Genomic DNA, 17,414 nt, shown 5'->3' with positions numbered 1-17,414 from the left:
TGCCCCATGAATTTCCCCTAAAGCTGGAATACTGGCCGCCACAGAGACAGATCCTTCTTCAGGACTGTGGGACTTTTCCTCTTAAAGAACTTTTATGACTACGGTCACTGTGCTTGGAATCAGGCATTTAGCCTGGTATGGCAGAGCCTGTGTGGGGATTTGTATGCTCTGCCCCTGCCCTCAGAGTCAGGAGTCCTGGGGTCCCTCTGGACTGGTCTCAGATATTCTGCAGTCCTGCCCATCACACTCTTTTGGGGTCCCCATTCACCGCCTCCACTGTGGGGCTCACTCTACTGAGTGCTGCTGGTCCCCAGGCACCACCCCCCAGTTTGGTTTGAGTGCCAGCTGTGTGCACAGCCCTGTGTGGGTGCTGGGATGTATGTCCCTGACTCTGAGGCATTGATTGTTCAGTGACCCAGGGTGTGTCAGTGTCTGATAGAAATTTTTAAAAAATGGTATGGAAAATATCTGTGTATTTTTCTATTATTGTAGTGATGAAGCTGAGATTCACAGAGGTAATGTCTTGCCCTGGGCCACAATAGCAACTGAGTCATGGAACTAGGACTTAAACTTGGGCCTTCTGGTTCCCAGGCCAAGGTCTTCACACTAATTAACCAGAGCTGTCAGGTCATGCCATTGGTGGAGAGCGGAGGGACTCCCTAATCTCACCCGTTTGTTCTGCCAGGAACAGTCAAATGCCCCCCCCCCCCCGCCCCCGCCATTTTTTGGAAGATATTCTGCTGGTACTATATCGGAAATCATGCATGCACAGTCAGGCAAACCTCTTCCCCTCCCTTGAAAAAGTAGTATCTCGTAAGTGCTATGTAGTACCATTACCTAAAACCGATAGAAGCAAACACCAGCAGTCAACAGAATGGCTGTTTTCTCATTGGCTCTCAATCTTTCTCTGTCCTTATTATGCATTTTGTAATAATAGACCACATTTTTACATCCTACCCTGGATGCTTGTTCACATGCCTGGTCTCCTTCATTAGACCAAGAGTCCCTTGGGCAGGGACTGTGTGCATGTCATGTTTTTATCTCTGTCTGATACCTTGAGTGATTCCACCTTGACTGATTCCAGCTTCACAGCATCTCCTGGGAACATTCTCCTGAACACCTCCAGAGGGTGCCGGTCACCCAGGAGACAGATGGAATGAAGCCACCTGGCCCTATGCAGGAAGCACTGGCTTGATGGGATCCCGCGGGTACATACTCTCAAGGGTTTCTTGAATTCCTCATAGTTATTTACAGTTAATGCCTGTGTAATATTTTCATGAGTTGATAATCAGCATTCATTTAGCCGTTCCCTTGTTGGACATTGAGTTCCTCCTACTAAATCATGAGGGGAACTTTTTGTTTCTCTGTGTTATTTCTTTAGGCTTAGTTTCTGGTCCTGGGGTTGCTGGAGCACGGAAACGCCGTGGTTCCCGCCACAGACGGCCATGCGGCCGCTCTCGGAAAGTGCCAGGTTCTCTGCAGTGCTTCTGCCTTGTGTCTTTGCCAGCGTGGCACACGCGGCAGCAAGACTGGAGATGGGATTCAGAGAAGGGAGAAGTGCCCTTGAGGTTCAGCCTGTCTGCCTGCCCTGCAGCCTGCTGGCTGTCCCCAGGGTTAGGTGCTGAGCAGAACCGATGAGCAACCGGGAGCTCCGAGTGTGGAGGTTGGAAGTGTGGACTGAGCTCACCCAGGTCTTGGCTGGGAAGGCCTTACCAGCAATGCTCAGTTCTCGGCCGTGTGGTGGCGACTGGGAGTCCACTGCGTCATTCACATACCTGTTTTTTCAGTCACCGCAGCCCTGCTTTGTACCGGGTGCTGTGCTAGACGGAGGCGGGATTCCTGTCTGCAGCGAGCTGAGGTGTTGTAAGAGGGAAGGAACGTAGACGGCTTGGGGTCGGGAGATTTGGAACCTGGGAGGGTGAGCAGAATGGGGCAAAGAGCCCTCTACACAGAGAACTGCTTGTGCATTAGCCCAGAGGCCTGGAATATTTTTCTTCCCCCTGGGAGGTGTAAGTATAACAGAGCAGTTCAGAGAAGGGGGAGGTGGCAGTGTCCTGGATTAATGGCAGCGGCAGCCACAGTAAGTTCCCAGTAAACACTTGGCTTTGGGTCAGTTCCTGTACTTGAAGGGGGTGTGGGATTTTGAGGGGGCCTGTGTAGGGGACAGAAAGGGGACATCAGACCATAGAGGGTCTTCAGGAGGATGGGATGTTATCAAGGGCAGGGAAGGGTGGGACCCACGTTTTTGTATCCACAGTTTTGGGTGCTCGCTCTCCGGTGTCATATTGTGCAATATGTCTGACTGCCTTTCTCAACACCACGTACACTCAGGGTGGGTGAATCTGAGGACAGGAAAAGCGAGGTTAACCACCTGTTAGAAATCCATCACTGACTTCCTGCTCTTTTAGCCTCAGACAGGCCACGTGTTGCCGAAAGCCGAGCATGTAATGTTCTGGATGCCTTGGAGCTGATTGTGATCGGACGGCTGTGTCCAGAGGCCTGTATGTTTCTGGGAAGCATCAGTGTGGCAGCTTGACAATGCTGTGTAAAGCAGGCCGGGACATTTGCGTCTTCCGCTGCCTGTAGCCTGCCCACTTGGCCTGAGTTGAGATAGTTGGGCTTTCCCTGATGTAACCCAGAACTGCCCGGAGGATGGTGAGAGGGAAAGGGGCAGAAGAACCTCGCCACAGTCAAGTAGACAGGCCCAAGAGGGCGTACGCACGTGGGTGTGTGTGGCCTCTGGGAGAAGCTTTGGAAAGGGCACTGGAGCTCGTGCAGCGTAGCTGAGGGCCATGGAGGACCATCCTGGCTGGGGAAGACCCTTGTGGACTACAGAGGTCTTCATGGCTGGAGCCTTTGTGCTCCGGGGCTGTGGAGGGTCCCTTTCCAGGGCTAAATGCCTGTATGTGGGTGGAGGGGGAGTATGCAGGAAGTAACAGGTGTGTCTATTTTTTTTTAATGGAACTTTTTATTTTGAGATAAATGTAGTTTCCCATGTAGTTGTAACAAATAACACAGAGCAATCCTACCTACACTTTACCCAGTTTTCCCCAGTGGTGACATTGTAAAATTATAGTACAATGTCAGAACCAGGATATTGACATTGATGGAGTCAAGATGCAAGGCATTTCTATCCCTGCATGTCCCTCACAGTCAAGCCTCCTGCCCTCCCACTACCACTGTCTCTTAATCCCTGGCAGCCATGAATCTGTTCTCCATTTCTATAAATTGCACATTTCAAGAATTTTATATAAATGGAATTAACATAACATGTAGCCTTTCAGAACTGTCCCCGCCCCCCCCCCCCCCCCCCCCCCCCCACCGCCGCACCCATCATAATTCTTTGGAGATTCACCCAGATTGTATATATCAAGTTTGTTCCTTTTTACTGCAGACTAGTATTCCGTCGTGTTTATGTACCAGTTTTTGTTTCTGTTTTTTTGTTTTTGTTTTAAGTCGGCTCCATGCCCAACTCAGGGCTTGAACACACGAGTCTGAGATCAACACCTGAGCTGAGATCAAGAGTCGGAGGCTTTAACTGACTAAACCACCTGGGCGCCTCTGTACCAGTTTCTTTTACCAACCATCAGAAGGACATCTGGTTTTCCAATTTTTGGCTATTACAAATAAAGCTTCTATAACCGTTCATAAAGGTACAGTTTTTGTGGGATGCAAATTTTTATTTTTCTGGAATAAATACCCAGGTGTGCAATTCCTGGATTACGTGGTAATTGCATGCTTATTTTTTTAAGAAACCACTAAGCTTTTTTATAGTGTCTGTACCGTTTCACATTGCCTCCAGTAATGTGTGAGTGATAGACTTCACATTCTTGCCAGCATTTGGTATTATCACCAATTTTTTTTTTTTTTTAATGTTTATTTACTTTTGAGAGAGAGACAGAGCATGAGCAGGGGAGGAGCACAGAGAGAGAGAGACATAGAATCCGAAGCAGGCTCCAGGCTCTGAGCTGTCAGCACAGAGCCCGATGGGGGGCTCAAACTCACAAACTGTGAGGTCATGACCTGAGCCAAAGTCGGACGCTCAACTGGCTGAGCCACCCAGGCAGGCGCCCTGGTATTGTCACCATTTTTAATTTTAGCCATTCTGATAATTGTGTATTATTGCCCATGGTTCCAAACAGATCATTTTGGTTTTTTTGTTTGTTTTGGTTTTGGTTTTTAAAGTTTATTTTTTGAGAGAGAGAGAGAGAGAGAGAGAGAGAGAGAGAGAATGAATGAGCCTGGGAGAGGCAGAGAGAATCCCAAGCAGGCTCTACACTGTCAGTGTGGAGCCCGATGCAGGTCTCGATCTCATGAATCGTGAGATCATGACCTGAACTGAAATCAAGAGTCGGATGCTTAACCAATTGAGCTACCCAGGAGCCCCAATGGATTGTTTTTTTTTACTATTGAGTTTTGAGTGGTCTTTATATACTATACTTTGTTAGCTATGTGGTTTTCAAATATTTTTATCCCACTCTGTGGGGTTATCTTTTCACCCTCCTGGTAGGGCCTTTTGTACGGCAAAAGTTTGTAATTTTAATGAAGTCCAATTTGCTAGTTTAAGTTTGTGTTTCATTTTGAGTAAATTTTTATGGAAGAGTGAACTTTATTTTTTTGCCTGTGGATGTCCAGTTGCTCCATCCAGCACCTTCGTCAAAAGGCTGTCTCTCCTCCATCGAATTGCTTTAGCACCATTTTCAAAAATTGGGTTGGACATATTTGTGTGGGTCTATTTCTGGGTTCTCTCTTCTGTTCCATTGATCTATGTGTCTCACCTTCCACTAATATAACAGTCTTGAGTACTGTGGATATGTAATAAATCATGTAATTGAGTAGGTGAATTCCTCTTTCTTTATTCTTTTTTTTAATTTTTAAAGAACTATTCTAGTTCCTTTGACTTTCCGTATAAGTTTCAGAGTAATCTTATCTATATTTACAAGTCTTACTGAGCTTTTGATTAGTGATTGCATTAATTCTGTATATCAATTTGGAGAGAATTGACATCTTAGAATCTTCCAGTCTATGAACATAATAGGTCTTTCCATTTTTTAAGATCTTCTTTGGTTTCTTTCATCAGTGTTGTGTAGTTTTTAGCATGCAAATCTTGTACATGCTTTGTTAGATTTACACCTAAGTGTTTCATTATTTTAAGTGATTGTAAATGGTATTATATTTTTAATTTCGGTGTCCATATATTCACTGCTAGTATATAGAAATACAATTGATTTTTGTATCCTGATCTTATACCCTGCATCCTTGTTGAACTCACTTATTAGCTCTAGGAGTTTTTAAAAATACGTTTCATGTTTTTCTACATAGAAAATTGTCTCATGTGTAAACATTTTATTTTTTCTTTCGATCTATGTGCTTTCTGTTTCCTTTTCTCGCCTTAATGCACTGGCTAGAAATTCTAGCACTATGGTTCTTTTTTTTTTTTTTTTTAACGTTTATTTATTTTTGAGACAGAGAGAGACAGAGCATGAGCTGGGGAGGGTCAGAGAGAGAGAGGGAGACACAGAATCCGAAACAGGCTCCAGGCTCTGAGCTGTCAGCACGGAGCTCGACGCGGGGCTTGAACTCACGAACCATGAGAGATCATGACCTGAGCTGAAGTCGGACACTCAACTGACTGAGCCACCCAGGCGCCCCTCTAGCACTATAGTTCTGAGAGTGGACATCATTGCCTAGTTCCTGATCCTAGAGGGAAAGCATTTCATCTCTCATTTACCTTAAGTATACTGTTAGCTGTAGGTTTTTATAGATGCTCTTTGTCAGTTGAGGAAATTCCCTTCCGTCATGAATAGGTATCAAATTTTGTCAAACGCTTTTTCTACATTAATTGATGTGATCATAGTTTTTCTTAGGCTGTTAATATAGTGGATTATATTGACTGAGTTTTTAAATATTGAACCAGTCTTGCATACCTGGAATAAACCCCACTTGGTCATGGTATATAATTCTTTTAATTTTTTTGCTGAATTCGTTTGCTAATATTTTGTTGATTTTTGTATCCATATTCATGAGGGATTTTGATCTATAGTTGTGGTTTTTTTTGTTTTTGTTTTTTTGTTTGATAATGTATCTGATTTTGGTATCAGGTTAATACTACCTTCATAAAATGAATTGGAAAGTGTTTCTTCCTCTTCTGTTTTGTGGAAAAGACTATGGTGTTAATTCTTTGAACACTTGTGATTCCCTGATGAAACCATCCAGGCCTGGAGATGTCTTTTTTGGGAGTTTTTTTTATTTTTTATTTTTCAACATTTATTTATTTTTGAGAGACAGAGACAGAGCGTGAGCAGGGGAAGGTCCAGAGACAGAGGGAGATACAGAATCCAAAGCAGGCTCTAGGCTCTGAGCTGTCAGCACAGAACCCGATGCGGGGCTTGAACCCACAAACTGTGAGATCATGACCTGAGCCAAAACCAAGAGTCAGACACTTCACCGACTGAGCCATCCAGGTACTCCTCTTTTTTGGGAGTTTTAAAATTGTATGTCAATTTCCCTAATAGAGGATCATTCAGATTATCTGTGATTTTAAGAAATTGGTCTATTTCATCTAAATTGTCAAATTAATGCTTGTAGAGTTTTTCATATTATTATTATTTTTTTTATGTGTGTAGGATCTGTAGTGATATTTCCTATTTGAATCTTGATTTTAATTTATGCCTTTTTCTTCATCAGGCTTGCCAGAAGTTTGTCAGTTTTTTTTATCTTTTCGAAGAACCAGCTCTTTGTTTCATTGATTTTACTGTTTTTCTGTTTCAATTTAATTATTTCTGTTTTTTATGTCCTTCTTTCTTTGGGTATATATTATACGTCTTTTTCTAGGTTCTTGAGGTGGGAGTTTATTGGTTGGAAGCTTTTCCTTCTTTCTAATGTAAGCATTTTAATGTTATAACCTTCCTTCTCAGGACTGTTTTAGTTGTGTCCTATAAATTTTGATATGTTACTTTTAACATTTTTCTTTAAGGTTTCTTCCTTGACCCATGGATTATTAAGAAGTATATTGTTTAGCTTCCAGATGTTTGGAGATTTCCTTTTACCTTTCATTGTGGTCAAAGAACATACTCTATGATTTCAGTTCTTTGATCTATTGAGACTTGTTTTATGGCCCAGGATGTGATCTATCATGGTAGCTATTCTGTGGTCACTTAAAAAAAGGCATGTTCTGCCGTTGTTTAGTGGATTGTTCTAATAATCGTCGATTAGATTCCGTTGGTTGGTGGTGGTGTTGATTTCTTCTGTATTCTTGCTGATTTTTTAATTTGTCTGTCAGATGTAGAGAGAGGAGTGTTGAAGTCTCTGACTATAATTGTGGATTTATTTCTCCTTTCAGTTCTGTGAAGTTTTTGCTTCACATTATTTTGCGGTTTTGTTATTTGGTGCATATACATTTAGGATTGCTTTGTCTTGTGGAAGTGATCCTTTTGTCACCATATAATGTTTCTGTCTCTGGTTATTTTCTTTATTCTAATCTGATACTAATATAGCAATTCTGCTGTCCTTTGATTAATATTTGCAAGATGTATCTTTTCCATTCTTTTACTTTCAGCCCACTTGTATCATTATATATGCAGTAAATTTCTTATAGTATGTAGTTAGGTCATTTGAAAAAAATCTTTGTCTCTTTTAGTTGTATTTAGGTCATTTACATTTAATGTAATTATTGATATGTTAGGCCATAATTATTTTTTGTTTCCTGTGTGTTCTCTTTGATTATTATTTCTCTTTCTTCTTCAACTTTTTTTTTTTTTAGTGATCAATTTCATGATTTATATGTGGTGATTCTATTCAGTATAGATTTTCAGTAATTGCTCCTGGCATTACATTATGTACACAGCTCATCACTGGTGGTGTCACAGTCTACTGGTGGTGTCGTTTTACCAGTTGAAGTACAGGTAGTACTTCTTTTTACACCTTTTCCCCTTCTGTAGGCAACTGTCTTAAATATTTCCTCTATGTGATTTAGAACCACATTAGACAGTGTTATAATTTTGCTTCAGTCATCAAACACAATGTAGAAAACTCAAGAGAGGGAAAGCCTGATTACATGTATTTTTGCTTACTGTGTTCTTTGATGATGATCCAAGTTTCCTTATTTTATCATTTCCTTTCTTTTGTTTTTTAAAGTTTATTTATATGGAGAGAGAGAGAGAGAGAGAGAGCATGCTAGCACGCTGAGCAGGGGAGGGGCAGAGAGAGGGGGAGAGGGAGAATCCTAAGGAGGCTCCTGACTGTCAGCACAGAGCCCAGTGCGTGGCTCCATCTCACGAAGCATGAGATTGTGACCTGTGCTGAAATCAAGAGTTGGACACTGTTGTCTTTGTTGATTCAGTTGGTGACTCTTCTGGTTCTTAGAATGCCGGCGATTTTTCCATTGAAACCTGGACATTTTTGTGTTATTTTAGGTGACTGTGGATTGTGTTTGACCCTTGTCTTTCAGTAGGCTTTTTCAGACACTGCTCCAATGGGGATGTAGGGGCGGCTGCTGACATCTTTTAGGTGTAAGTAGAAGTCTAGGCTCTCCACTTGGCCTCCACTGACACCTGAGGCAAGAGGTTCCTTGTTCCTGCAGAGCTGGAGTGAGAGTTCAGCTCCCCACATGGCTTCCTCTGACTCCGCCCCACCAGGGTGAGGGAGGGGGCCTTGTTACTGCTGGGTGGGGGTGAAAAATCCCGGCTCCCTGTCTGGCTTCCCGACACCTTCCTGATAGGGGTGGTGGGGCACCTCTTTGCTGGCAAGGTGGAAGCCTTTGCTGGCATGGGGCTAGGCTGAGGCTTTCCTGTCATGTCTGGCTGGAATAGGGCAGTTATAATCTAAGAATTTTCTGTCTTACCAGGTTCTTCCTTCCCTGGTTCTTCAGCTAGAGAGAGCAGCTTTTATTGGGGCTTTTGTTTGTGCCTGTTGGCATTTCCTGGTTGCTCATTCTTCTAATGCCTGGTCTGGGACGGTGAGACAAAAAGAGAACCCAGGGGCACACGTCTCCATGTTGTTTTTAGGTCTCAAAGTCCCCAGCCCCCTTCTCTGCCACTTTCTCTCCACCTTGCGGAGTCTTATGTTTTTCTTATATACAGTGTCCAGGGTTTTACTTGTACTTAGTAAGAGGGATAGGGCAAATTAACGTCTTACCTGCTTCCCAGGAAGCACAAGTTTCAAGTAACCATTTTTGAAAGGGCTTATGGTTGAGGAGTGTGCCAGACCACCAACAGCCTCTCCCTAGAGACCAGCCAGAAGTGCGGCGTCTGGTTTACTGGATCTGTGAGGGAAGGCTGAGTTTAATGGGAAGAGAAAGAGCTCAGGGGACACTCTCCTATCATGACTATTAATGGGGTTTGGACCAGTATGCTTCCTCTTGAAGCATGGGTGGCCTGCTTGAAACAGAACTCAGTCCCTTCCTTTGGGTCCTTACAGCGCATCTTGGATCCTCAGTATCGACAACAAATACCTGCCTCTCCCCTTCACCCTCTTCCCCACCCCCGCCCCTGTGCCCCAGCCAGGAAGCAACATCAAAGCTAGGATACCACTGAGTTGCTAGAGCTCACTCCCCTGTGCCAGCTCCTTTAGGTTGTCTGTTTCAAAATCTGCGTTTCAGGTTATTATGGGGCTCTCAGAAGGAGAATGCCTTGTCCAGCTTGTCGGAGGCCCAGCCCCAGCAAAGCAGATGAGGCCAGAGAGGGAGGAATGCTGCCTTACAAGAGCGGCTCTGGTGGCACTAAGGACATACCGATGTGGCTGGGTCTGCTGTCAGAGAAATCGTGGGAGAAGCGGTTGGGCTTCCTGGGATGCCTTTCCCGTGCCTGCAGGACGAAGAGCCGGGTGGCCAAGTCAGGACCATGGGTTATCTGGGAAAGAAGATCAGAGAGTGGGGTATTCCGGTGTGTGGCTCTTGGGCTTGCGAAACGGTTAGTCTCGATGTTCGCAGTAAGAGATGCCTGAGAGTTTTAAGGAGGGATTTGTGCTGTTAGATTGGCTCCTCCTCTCCATCTCCACAGACGCACTCGTTCCACCCCTATGCCTTTGCTTTGACTATGCCTGTCCCCAGAGTCTTCTCCACCCCAGGCCACACTTCTGTGGGGGTGGGGGGAGGGGGGCCCCTCACCTCCGTCACGGTTGCTCCCGCCCTACCTCCTGTTTGCTCGCTTGGATGGCAGTGTAGGGTGGCGGGTACCTTCCTGTCTCCTGATGACCCTAGAATTGCACAGTGGACACCTGGAGGTTCGTGGCATCCACTTCCAGGTACCAAGGCAACCCTTTTAGGAGCTCCTTTTTGCACCCCTACCCTGTCAGGTCTGTGCCTGCTGCCTCTGGCTCTTCTCTAAGCTCTGTCTGGCACGTTCTGGCTTCTCTTCTACAAACCCGTGGACTGGGGTCATTGCCCTTTTAAGCCTTTGTCCTGGTGTCTTCGAATGGAGTTTCCCCAAATATGGCCAGGGGCCAGGGGCCGGGGGCAAGAGTCACTTGAAAACTCACATAGTGATGCCCCCTCCTCCGCCCCTCCCAAGGTTTGGGAGAATGACTCACTAGTTTACGTTTACTTGGGACTATGCAGCTATGATGGTAGGAGCAGTCTCTTATTTATCTCTGCTTCCCCACTGCCTGACACTGGGAAATGATTTTTAACGACTTTATTGAGATAAAATTCACATACCGTACAGTTGACCCATTTTGAAGTGTATACAGTTGGATGATTTGCAGTATATTCCCAGAGATGTGCATCCATCACCAAAATCAATTTTAGCACGTTGTCGTCATCCCAAAAAGAAACCCTTTATCCCTTAGCTGTCACCCCCTAGTCCTTCCATCCCCTCAGTCCTAGGCAGCCCTAGGCAGCCACTAATCTGCTTTCTGTCCCTATGGATTTGCCTTGGTAAATGCTCCTGATGGAACGTTACCTGCTTCCCAGCTTGCTCTTCCTGTAAAGCACTTGTTTTCCTGCCCTGTGTCCTCCATTGGCCCAGCCTTCCCACTTTTCGGGACAGCCTGCCCACCTGGAAGGGTCCCCTTTGGGTGGTCTGTAGCAAGAAGGACGTGGCAAAGTGAGGCGGGTGCTACCAGTCTCCCTGGCATATGGTACACGGGGCCAGCGCACAGTAGGTTCGAGTAAGTGTTGAGTGAATAACGGTGCCAGTGATGGGTTTGTGGTAGGAGCGGGCCAGGATCTGAGGGGACCTCCGGTCTCCCACTGCTCCTTTCGGGGAAAGTGCAGGTAGATGTAGCTATGATAGGAGTTCACCCCAAAGCCCTGCAGCCAGAGAGTAGGAGAGTGGCATGCAGTCAAAACCAGACGGGATCGTTGTCCAGCCTCCTGAATTCACACGTCAGGGAACTGCCGTCCAAGAAGCGAAGTCACCTGGCCCAGGATCCCCCCCTGGCCCTGACCCATCCATCCTGTGTGTGCATATTCCTGAGTGGTTTGCTTGCCGGCTTAGGGAATGGCTGGGCGCTGCTCGTGTTTGCTGAGAAAACAGACCTTACTATCCTTGCTTGTGCTTTCCGAGGCAGAATTTCATTCCACCTCCCCCGTGGCCCTCCTGGGTCGTGTCCCTCTAACCCCTGGTTCTCTGCCAGCACCCACCTCCTGTGTTTCATCAAAGCCAGTCCCTCACTCCCTTTCTTCAGCCCACTCCATGCCCCTTGCCTGAAGCCCCTCTTACTTACTTTGTTCACTTTCATGGGGAAAAGCCAGAGCCTCCCCTGGGGGCCTTGAGGACCCTGCAGAAGCCAAGAAAGGGGGAGGTTCTTGGCTTACCCTGGAATGCTGTGTGACCTCTGGCAAGTGACCTTCCCTCTCTGAGTCACAGATTCCACAGCTATAAAATGAGGTGGTGTGACAGACAGGGTGTCCAGTTTGGAAAGTGTTGAATAAAAAGCATGTTAAGAGGACCCCTAAGGCTTTCCCAGAGATTAGTCATGGGTGTAGGGGTTTGGGTTTTAATTTGTGTTACTGCCCCCCAAAGGGTAGTGGACAAATTGGCTTGGTTGTGCCTTTTCCAGCTGCTCTTTGCCAGCTGGGTATGGCTGAAAAGGGATGTGGAGCCAGAGTGTCTGTCTAGATCTTTTAACTCATGTTGAGTTCCTACTGTCAGGGTCTTGGGGCTGGGGGAACTCTTCATAAAAAAATGAATAGCTAATGCTTATTATGCACTTACAGGCCAAACGCTGTGCTTAGTGGGCTTTTTCTCATACAATTTTTTTGGAGATACAATTTACATATTATAAAATTCACCCTCTTGGTGCGCCTGGGTGGCTCAGTCGGTTAAGCGGCCGACTTTGGCTCAGGTCATGATCTCGCGGTCCGTTTCAGATTCTGTGTCTCCCTCTCTCTGACCCTCCCCCGTTCATGCTCTGTCTCTCTCTGTCTCAAAAATAAATAAACGTTAAAAAAAAACAACAACAAAATTCACCCTTTTAAAGTGCACAGTTGAGTATCTATCTCCACTTCCTAATTACAGAACATTTTCATCACCCTCAGAAAGAAACCCCGTACCATTCAGAATGGGGCGCCTGGGTGGCTCAGTCCAATAAGCGTCCAACTTCGGCTCAGGTCATGATCTCGCGGTTTGTGAGTCTGGGCCCCTCATCGGGCTCTGTGCTGTCAGTGCAGAGCCTGCTTCAGAGCCTCTGTCTCCCTGTCTCTCTGCCCCTCCCCTGCTTGCACTCCTGAGCTCACTTTGTCTCTGTCCCAAAGAAGATAAACGTTTTTTTAAAAAAATAAAGAAACCCCATACCTGTTAGCCGTCACTTCCCTTTCCTGCTCCCTCCATGTCCTGGCGACCATTAATCTGCCTTCTGTTTGTGTGGATTTAGCTATTCTGGATATTTCATGTACATGGAATCATACAAAATGTGGTCTTCTGTGTTTGTGTTCTCTCACTTAGCATGTTTTCAGTGTTCATCCCTGTTGTAGAATGTGCCGGTACTTCATGCCCTTTTATTACTAATACTTTGTTGTATGGATAGGCCACATTTTGTTTATCCATTCACGTGTTGCTGGGCATTGGGGCTGTTTCTGCCTTTTGGCAATTGTGAGGAGTGCTGCTATGAACGTTCATGTCCAAGTTTTATTTGAGCACCTGCTTCTAGTTTCCTTGGGTGTGTATAGCTAGGAGTGGAGTCCCGGGTCGTGTGGAATTCTATGTTTAACTCTTTGAGGACCTGCCAGATTTTTCCACGGTGGCTGCACCATTTTATATTCCTGTGCTGTCTTACTTACGTTACCTCATCAGTCCTCACATGCGTCTCGTAGGGAATAGATGCAGTTATCATCACCCCCACCTTCCAAGTGGGAGAATTGAGACCCAGCATTTTCAGCCCAATGTCACCTAGCCGGGAAGTTGGTGATTCTTTGGCCAGTGTTAGCCGGGATCACTAAAGCGGTGTCTCTTCTCCCAGGCCTTTTTGTATCGTTAGAATGAGGACTTTTGACTCTGTTGTTTGTGTGATACACCTAGTACCCAGCACGCATTACACTCACCTGGTGATTGAAAATACCATTGTTTCCTGACCGTGGTGGCTTGATCAAGAACTTGAGGGAGGCATGTGTTTCTTAGGAGTCCGTGTGCTCTCCAGGTTTTCAGGGTTCTGCTGGGTTTCGTGTTACCTGCTGCACACCAGATTCTGCAGACCCCTCGGGAGCTTCTTGGTCACAAACATCTTTCTTGGAGACTCGGCCTGGGGAGTGACATGCCTGGTGTGTGCTAAGCAGGGGTGACTTCTGGTTTCAGTGAGTGCTTATCTTCAGCTTGACCACCGAACCTGTTCTCTCTCCGGTCCAAGGCACTGATGACCTCTGCCCTCTTTTTTCTCCTCCAGGCAAAACCTATTTATGGTGGCTGGCTGCTCCTGGCTCCAGATGGGACTGACTTTGACAACCCAGTACATCGGTCTCGGGTAAGGTTGTCAGAATGAATTCTCGAAGTGGGAGGAGCTCCAGAGGGACCCTTCTAGGGGCAAGTCGACGGAGTGGGGAAGGGAGATGGGGAGTTAACAGTGGGTCGTGAGATGGCAGGATCAGCAGGGAACCCCCATTTGGCAGACTTGTAGGTCCAACAGGAAAAGTCTCCATGATCCTAGTTATGCCACCCTTGAAAAGGAGCTGCTCTCACCTGGTGCCTCCTGTTTCTTGGGTCAGCTTGACTCCAGAAACAGTTAAATGTAAAAAGCAGAATAGCAGTTCAGCAAACATTTGCATTATGCTAATTAGGCTTCCAGTTAGCTCCTTCCCTCCTTGCCTCATCTCTCCTCCCAGGTGAGGGGATCAGCAGATGAGCACTAGTGAAGGGATGAGGGACTGGAGGGCCAGCTTTGCTCTGGCCCCATCTCTCCTGGGCACCCCAGCCCAGTACGGGAGCACCCAGGTCCGCTGGAGCATTGAGACGATTAAACCAACACTGTCCCGAACAGTACTTTGTTCCTCTGCCTGGGGGCCTCTTTGGATGACTAGTTAAAACACCATCTTTCCTTTTCCACGTGTTCTTTTCCAGGTGTTGCGGCCCATACCCTGTAAATTGCTCCAGCTCCTCTTCCTTCCTGTCCCCTGGTCCCTGAGGGAGCCTCTGCTCTGCCTCTTGATCTCTGCTGCCCCCCTGGCCCCAATGCTACACTCTGGGGTGGGGGCCGTGGTGCCCCACAGACCTTGCATTATGCCTGGGATCTTTAGGATGACTTCTGGTATGGGTTTTGACTTTAAAGATGCCATATAGGAGCCTTGAAGAGGTTTCTCAGGAAGATTTCAAGTGGCTTCTCCCTGGACACCCAGCATGGGACCAGCCTTCCACGTCCTCTTTGCAAGGCCATTTGGGCATCCTGTGCCATCCAGGCAGAAGGACGACAGGGGTGACTGTGTTCCAATGTCCGCAGTAACCAGGGAGCAGCTCCCTTTCCTGTTTTATATCTGGGTCATACAGAATTGCCATTTCCAGCTTCTGATGAGAAAAACATTATTACGAATGATATAATTCTGGCCCAAAGCAGAGAGGCGTGATAGCTTAGTTCTTGTGGCCTTATTGCCAATGAAAGTATGAATTTTGTTGGGCTTTTTGAAATGTTCAAAATAGGTCATGGATCCCCATGATGATCTCTGGGGTTCAGGGACCAAGAGTCTCTTGTGCTGGACATGTTTTCCCCCCGACAAGAAGGAAAGCGTTGGCTCTTGTGGCTCTTTCTGTTCTGCTGTTAGTGCTTTTGGGGTCCGCCAGCCCCCACGGCCTGTCCTTTGGGTGGAGCGTGGAGAGGGGCGCCCTTCGCTGTCGATCACTCCTCGGACATCAGAGTCATTCCTACGGGTCTCCCTCCTCCTCACTTTTGATTTTTGTTTGCTCACTTATCCTCAGTGAACACTGGAGCCTGACTGCCTTTTCCCTGTCTCTGATTCCCTGTGGGTCATTGGAACAACCCTTTTATAGCAGTTTCCTAGGTGTTTTTTAGAAGTGGGGGATCAGGGCCTGGCATTCTCAGGTTATTCCATACTGTGCCATACAGTTCATCAAATAAAAACTGACACCACGTTATGTGGTAAGTTCTGTGCTGGGTACATAGAAAACACAGAATATACAGAAATACAGAAAAGACTCCCCTGGCTGTCTAATAAATTACCATTCTTATGCCTTGGGTCCCTCTTTTCCTGCCATCTGCCCCAGAAATGAAAGGCGTGGAGCCGGCATTCGTCTGACATAGGCTTGTCAGGCACGGGGACTCCCTCCTAACCACCCGCTCTATGCTCCGTTGCAGAAATGGCAGCGGCGGTTCTTCATCCTCTACGAGCACGGCCTCCTGCGCTACGCCCTGGACGAGATGGTGAGTGTCGTTCGGCGCCCCCTCCGTGCCTCTCGCCTCCCTTAGGGCCCCTTCATCGCGGCTGCGCTTGGGTCGTCTGCAAGCACAGCGGTGTGCTTGGGTGTTCCTTTGGGAGCCTGGAATTTGAAGAACTTGGGGTGTGTGTGAGAGATGGCCCTGAGAACCCAGACCTTTGCTGGGCGGCATCGTCACAGGTGAGAGTGAGTAGCAAGGGAGGAAGCCCTTGCGTTCCAGGCTGACAGGAGTCCCACTTGGCCAGTTAGCGAGAAGCAGAACAGGCTGTGGGCCTGCGGGGACAGGTGGGGGACCGACCCTGGGCATGCGTGTGTGAGTTGAGCACATGTACATTCACGTGCTGTCGTCCAAGGACTGCCTCTCAGTTCCATTGCCGCAGTTAGTCTCGTCCTGTTGGACCTTCTGGGGCCTCCTGGCCATGGGGTCAGTTTTCTCCTGGTCGTTGAAACAGGACACGGGGCTCCTTCCTGCCCTGCCGTGCACCAGCTTTGCTCTGGTTTGCTCCCTGCTTCCTGGGCTGGATGAGTGTTTATGCTCTTGGTCCAGAGGCAAACCTGAAAACCAACCAGGTGGAAAGTTGTTGTGGCTTTTCTTTTTCCATCCACGTCGCCTGAGTTTTTCTCTACGGAGATCGGTCTCCTAACTAATCTAAAGTATGACTGAGTTCCAAGTTTTATGAAGGGTTGAAGGCAGAAGATTGTAGTACCTTTTCCTGTTCCACTTGAGTTTGTGTGCATTTATGTGGGCAGCATTTTTAACCGGGAGTGTCCTGGAAAATCGGGTCATACTGTGTGAAATAGGTTGACCCCCATCCCACCCAGAGTTCATTTTCTTTTCACTACAGGAGTGAGGGCAGGGTCCTGGAAGTGTGAACAGAGATAACTGTCCTCTCCAAGGACCTTGTAGGCTGTTGGGACATTTGGATTTTAGGGTGGTCAGTAGAGCTGGGTGACAAGGCCACAAGTGAGTCCATTTCCAAATGGGGGTCCTAATATTTGTGATGTGATGCTTTCTCTTTTCTGTTTCTCAGCTGAATTAGTGGGTATGATGTTTAGGTAATGGAATTAGCAGGTATGATACCTGTTCTATATCAACTATTGCCTCATTGGTTCCTTCTTTCTCATTCTTTCTGGTGAGTGTATTAGAACAGTGTAATGGGCCCCAGAGGGTTTTTTGCCATGGAAGCATCTGTGGTCCGAAGTAGATTGGAGGTGAGCATCGGTAGGGTGTGGTAGAATTCACTAGAAAAAGGAACAGGGGAACCGATTCACTTGGATACCCGTTTCCTTCAGGGAAAAGGTAAGCAGGCCTGGAGGCAGACCCGGCCCTGCCCTCTGCACTCTTCCAGCTTGGCCATCGTGCAGGTCGTGGCCCCGGGTGGGAGATGGGCTTCTGCAAGCCTTGAAGTTTACTTTGTCCTCCCTGTGCTTGGCTGCCTTGTTCTTAAGTCCCCCAAAGCCTAACAGTAGTAGAGAAGGAGCCTCAGAGGTCACTGGCTTACATCCAGGCTGGGCTACACCGTGAACCCTCCCGAAAAAGAGTTCCCTGGACTTTGCTTGGAGACCGATTATTCTGGTCAGGAAACCTTTCTGTAGGTC

At 47.0% G+C, this 17,414-nt stretch overlaps 1 protein-coding gene across 8 annotated transcripts in view; it reads left to right on the top strand.

Annotated features, from left to right (window-relative positions):
* Positions 1 to 17,414, top strand: part of LOC123603132 (myosin phosphatase Rho interacting protein) — a 153,835-nt gene that overhangs the window by 19,766 nt on the left and 116,655 nt on the right. For all 8 annotated transcript variants that reach the window (XM_045487644.1, XM_045487645.1, XM_045487642.1 and 5 more), the window contains exons 2-3: positions 13,819 to 13,896; positions 15,736 to 15,801. In XM_045487644.1, the coding sequence (XP_045343600.1) occupies positions 13,819 to 13,896; positions 15,736 to 15,801 (144 nt within the window). The remainder of the gene's footprint in view (positions 1 to 13,818; positions 13,897 to 15,735; positions 15,802 to 17,414) is intronic.

This window comes from Leopardus geoffroyi, chromosome E1 (genome assembly GCF_018350155.1).
Source record: "Leopardus geoffroyi isolate Oge1 chromosome E1, O.geoffroyi_Oge1_pat1.0, whole genome shotgun sequence".
In the NCBI taxonomy this organism is placed as follows: Eukaryota; Metazoa; Chordata; class Mammalia; order Carnivora; family Felidae; genus Leopardus; species Leopardus geoffroyi.
Note: the sequence above shows the minus strand (reverse complement) of the source record. Positions and strands in the feature narration are given on the sequence as shown.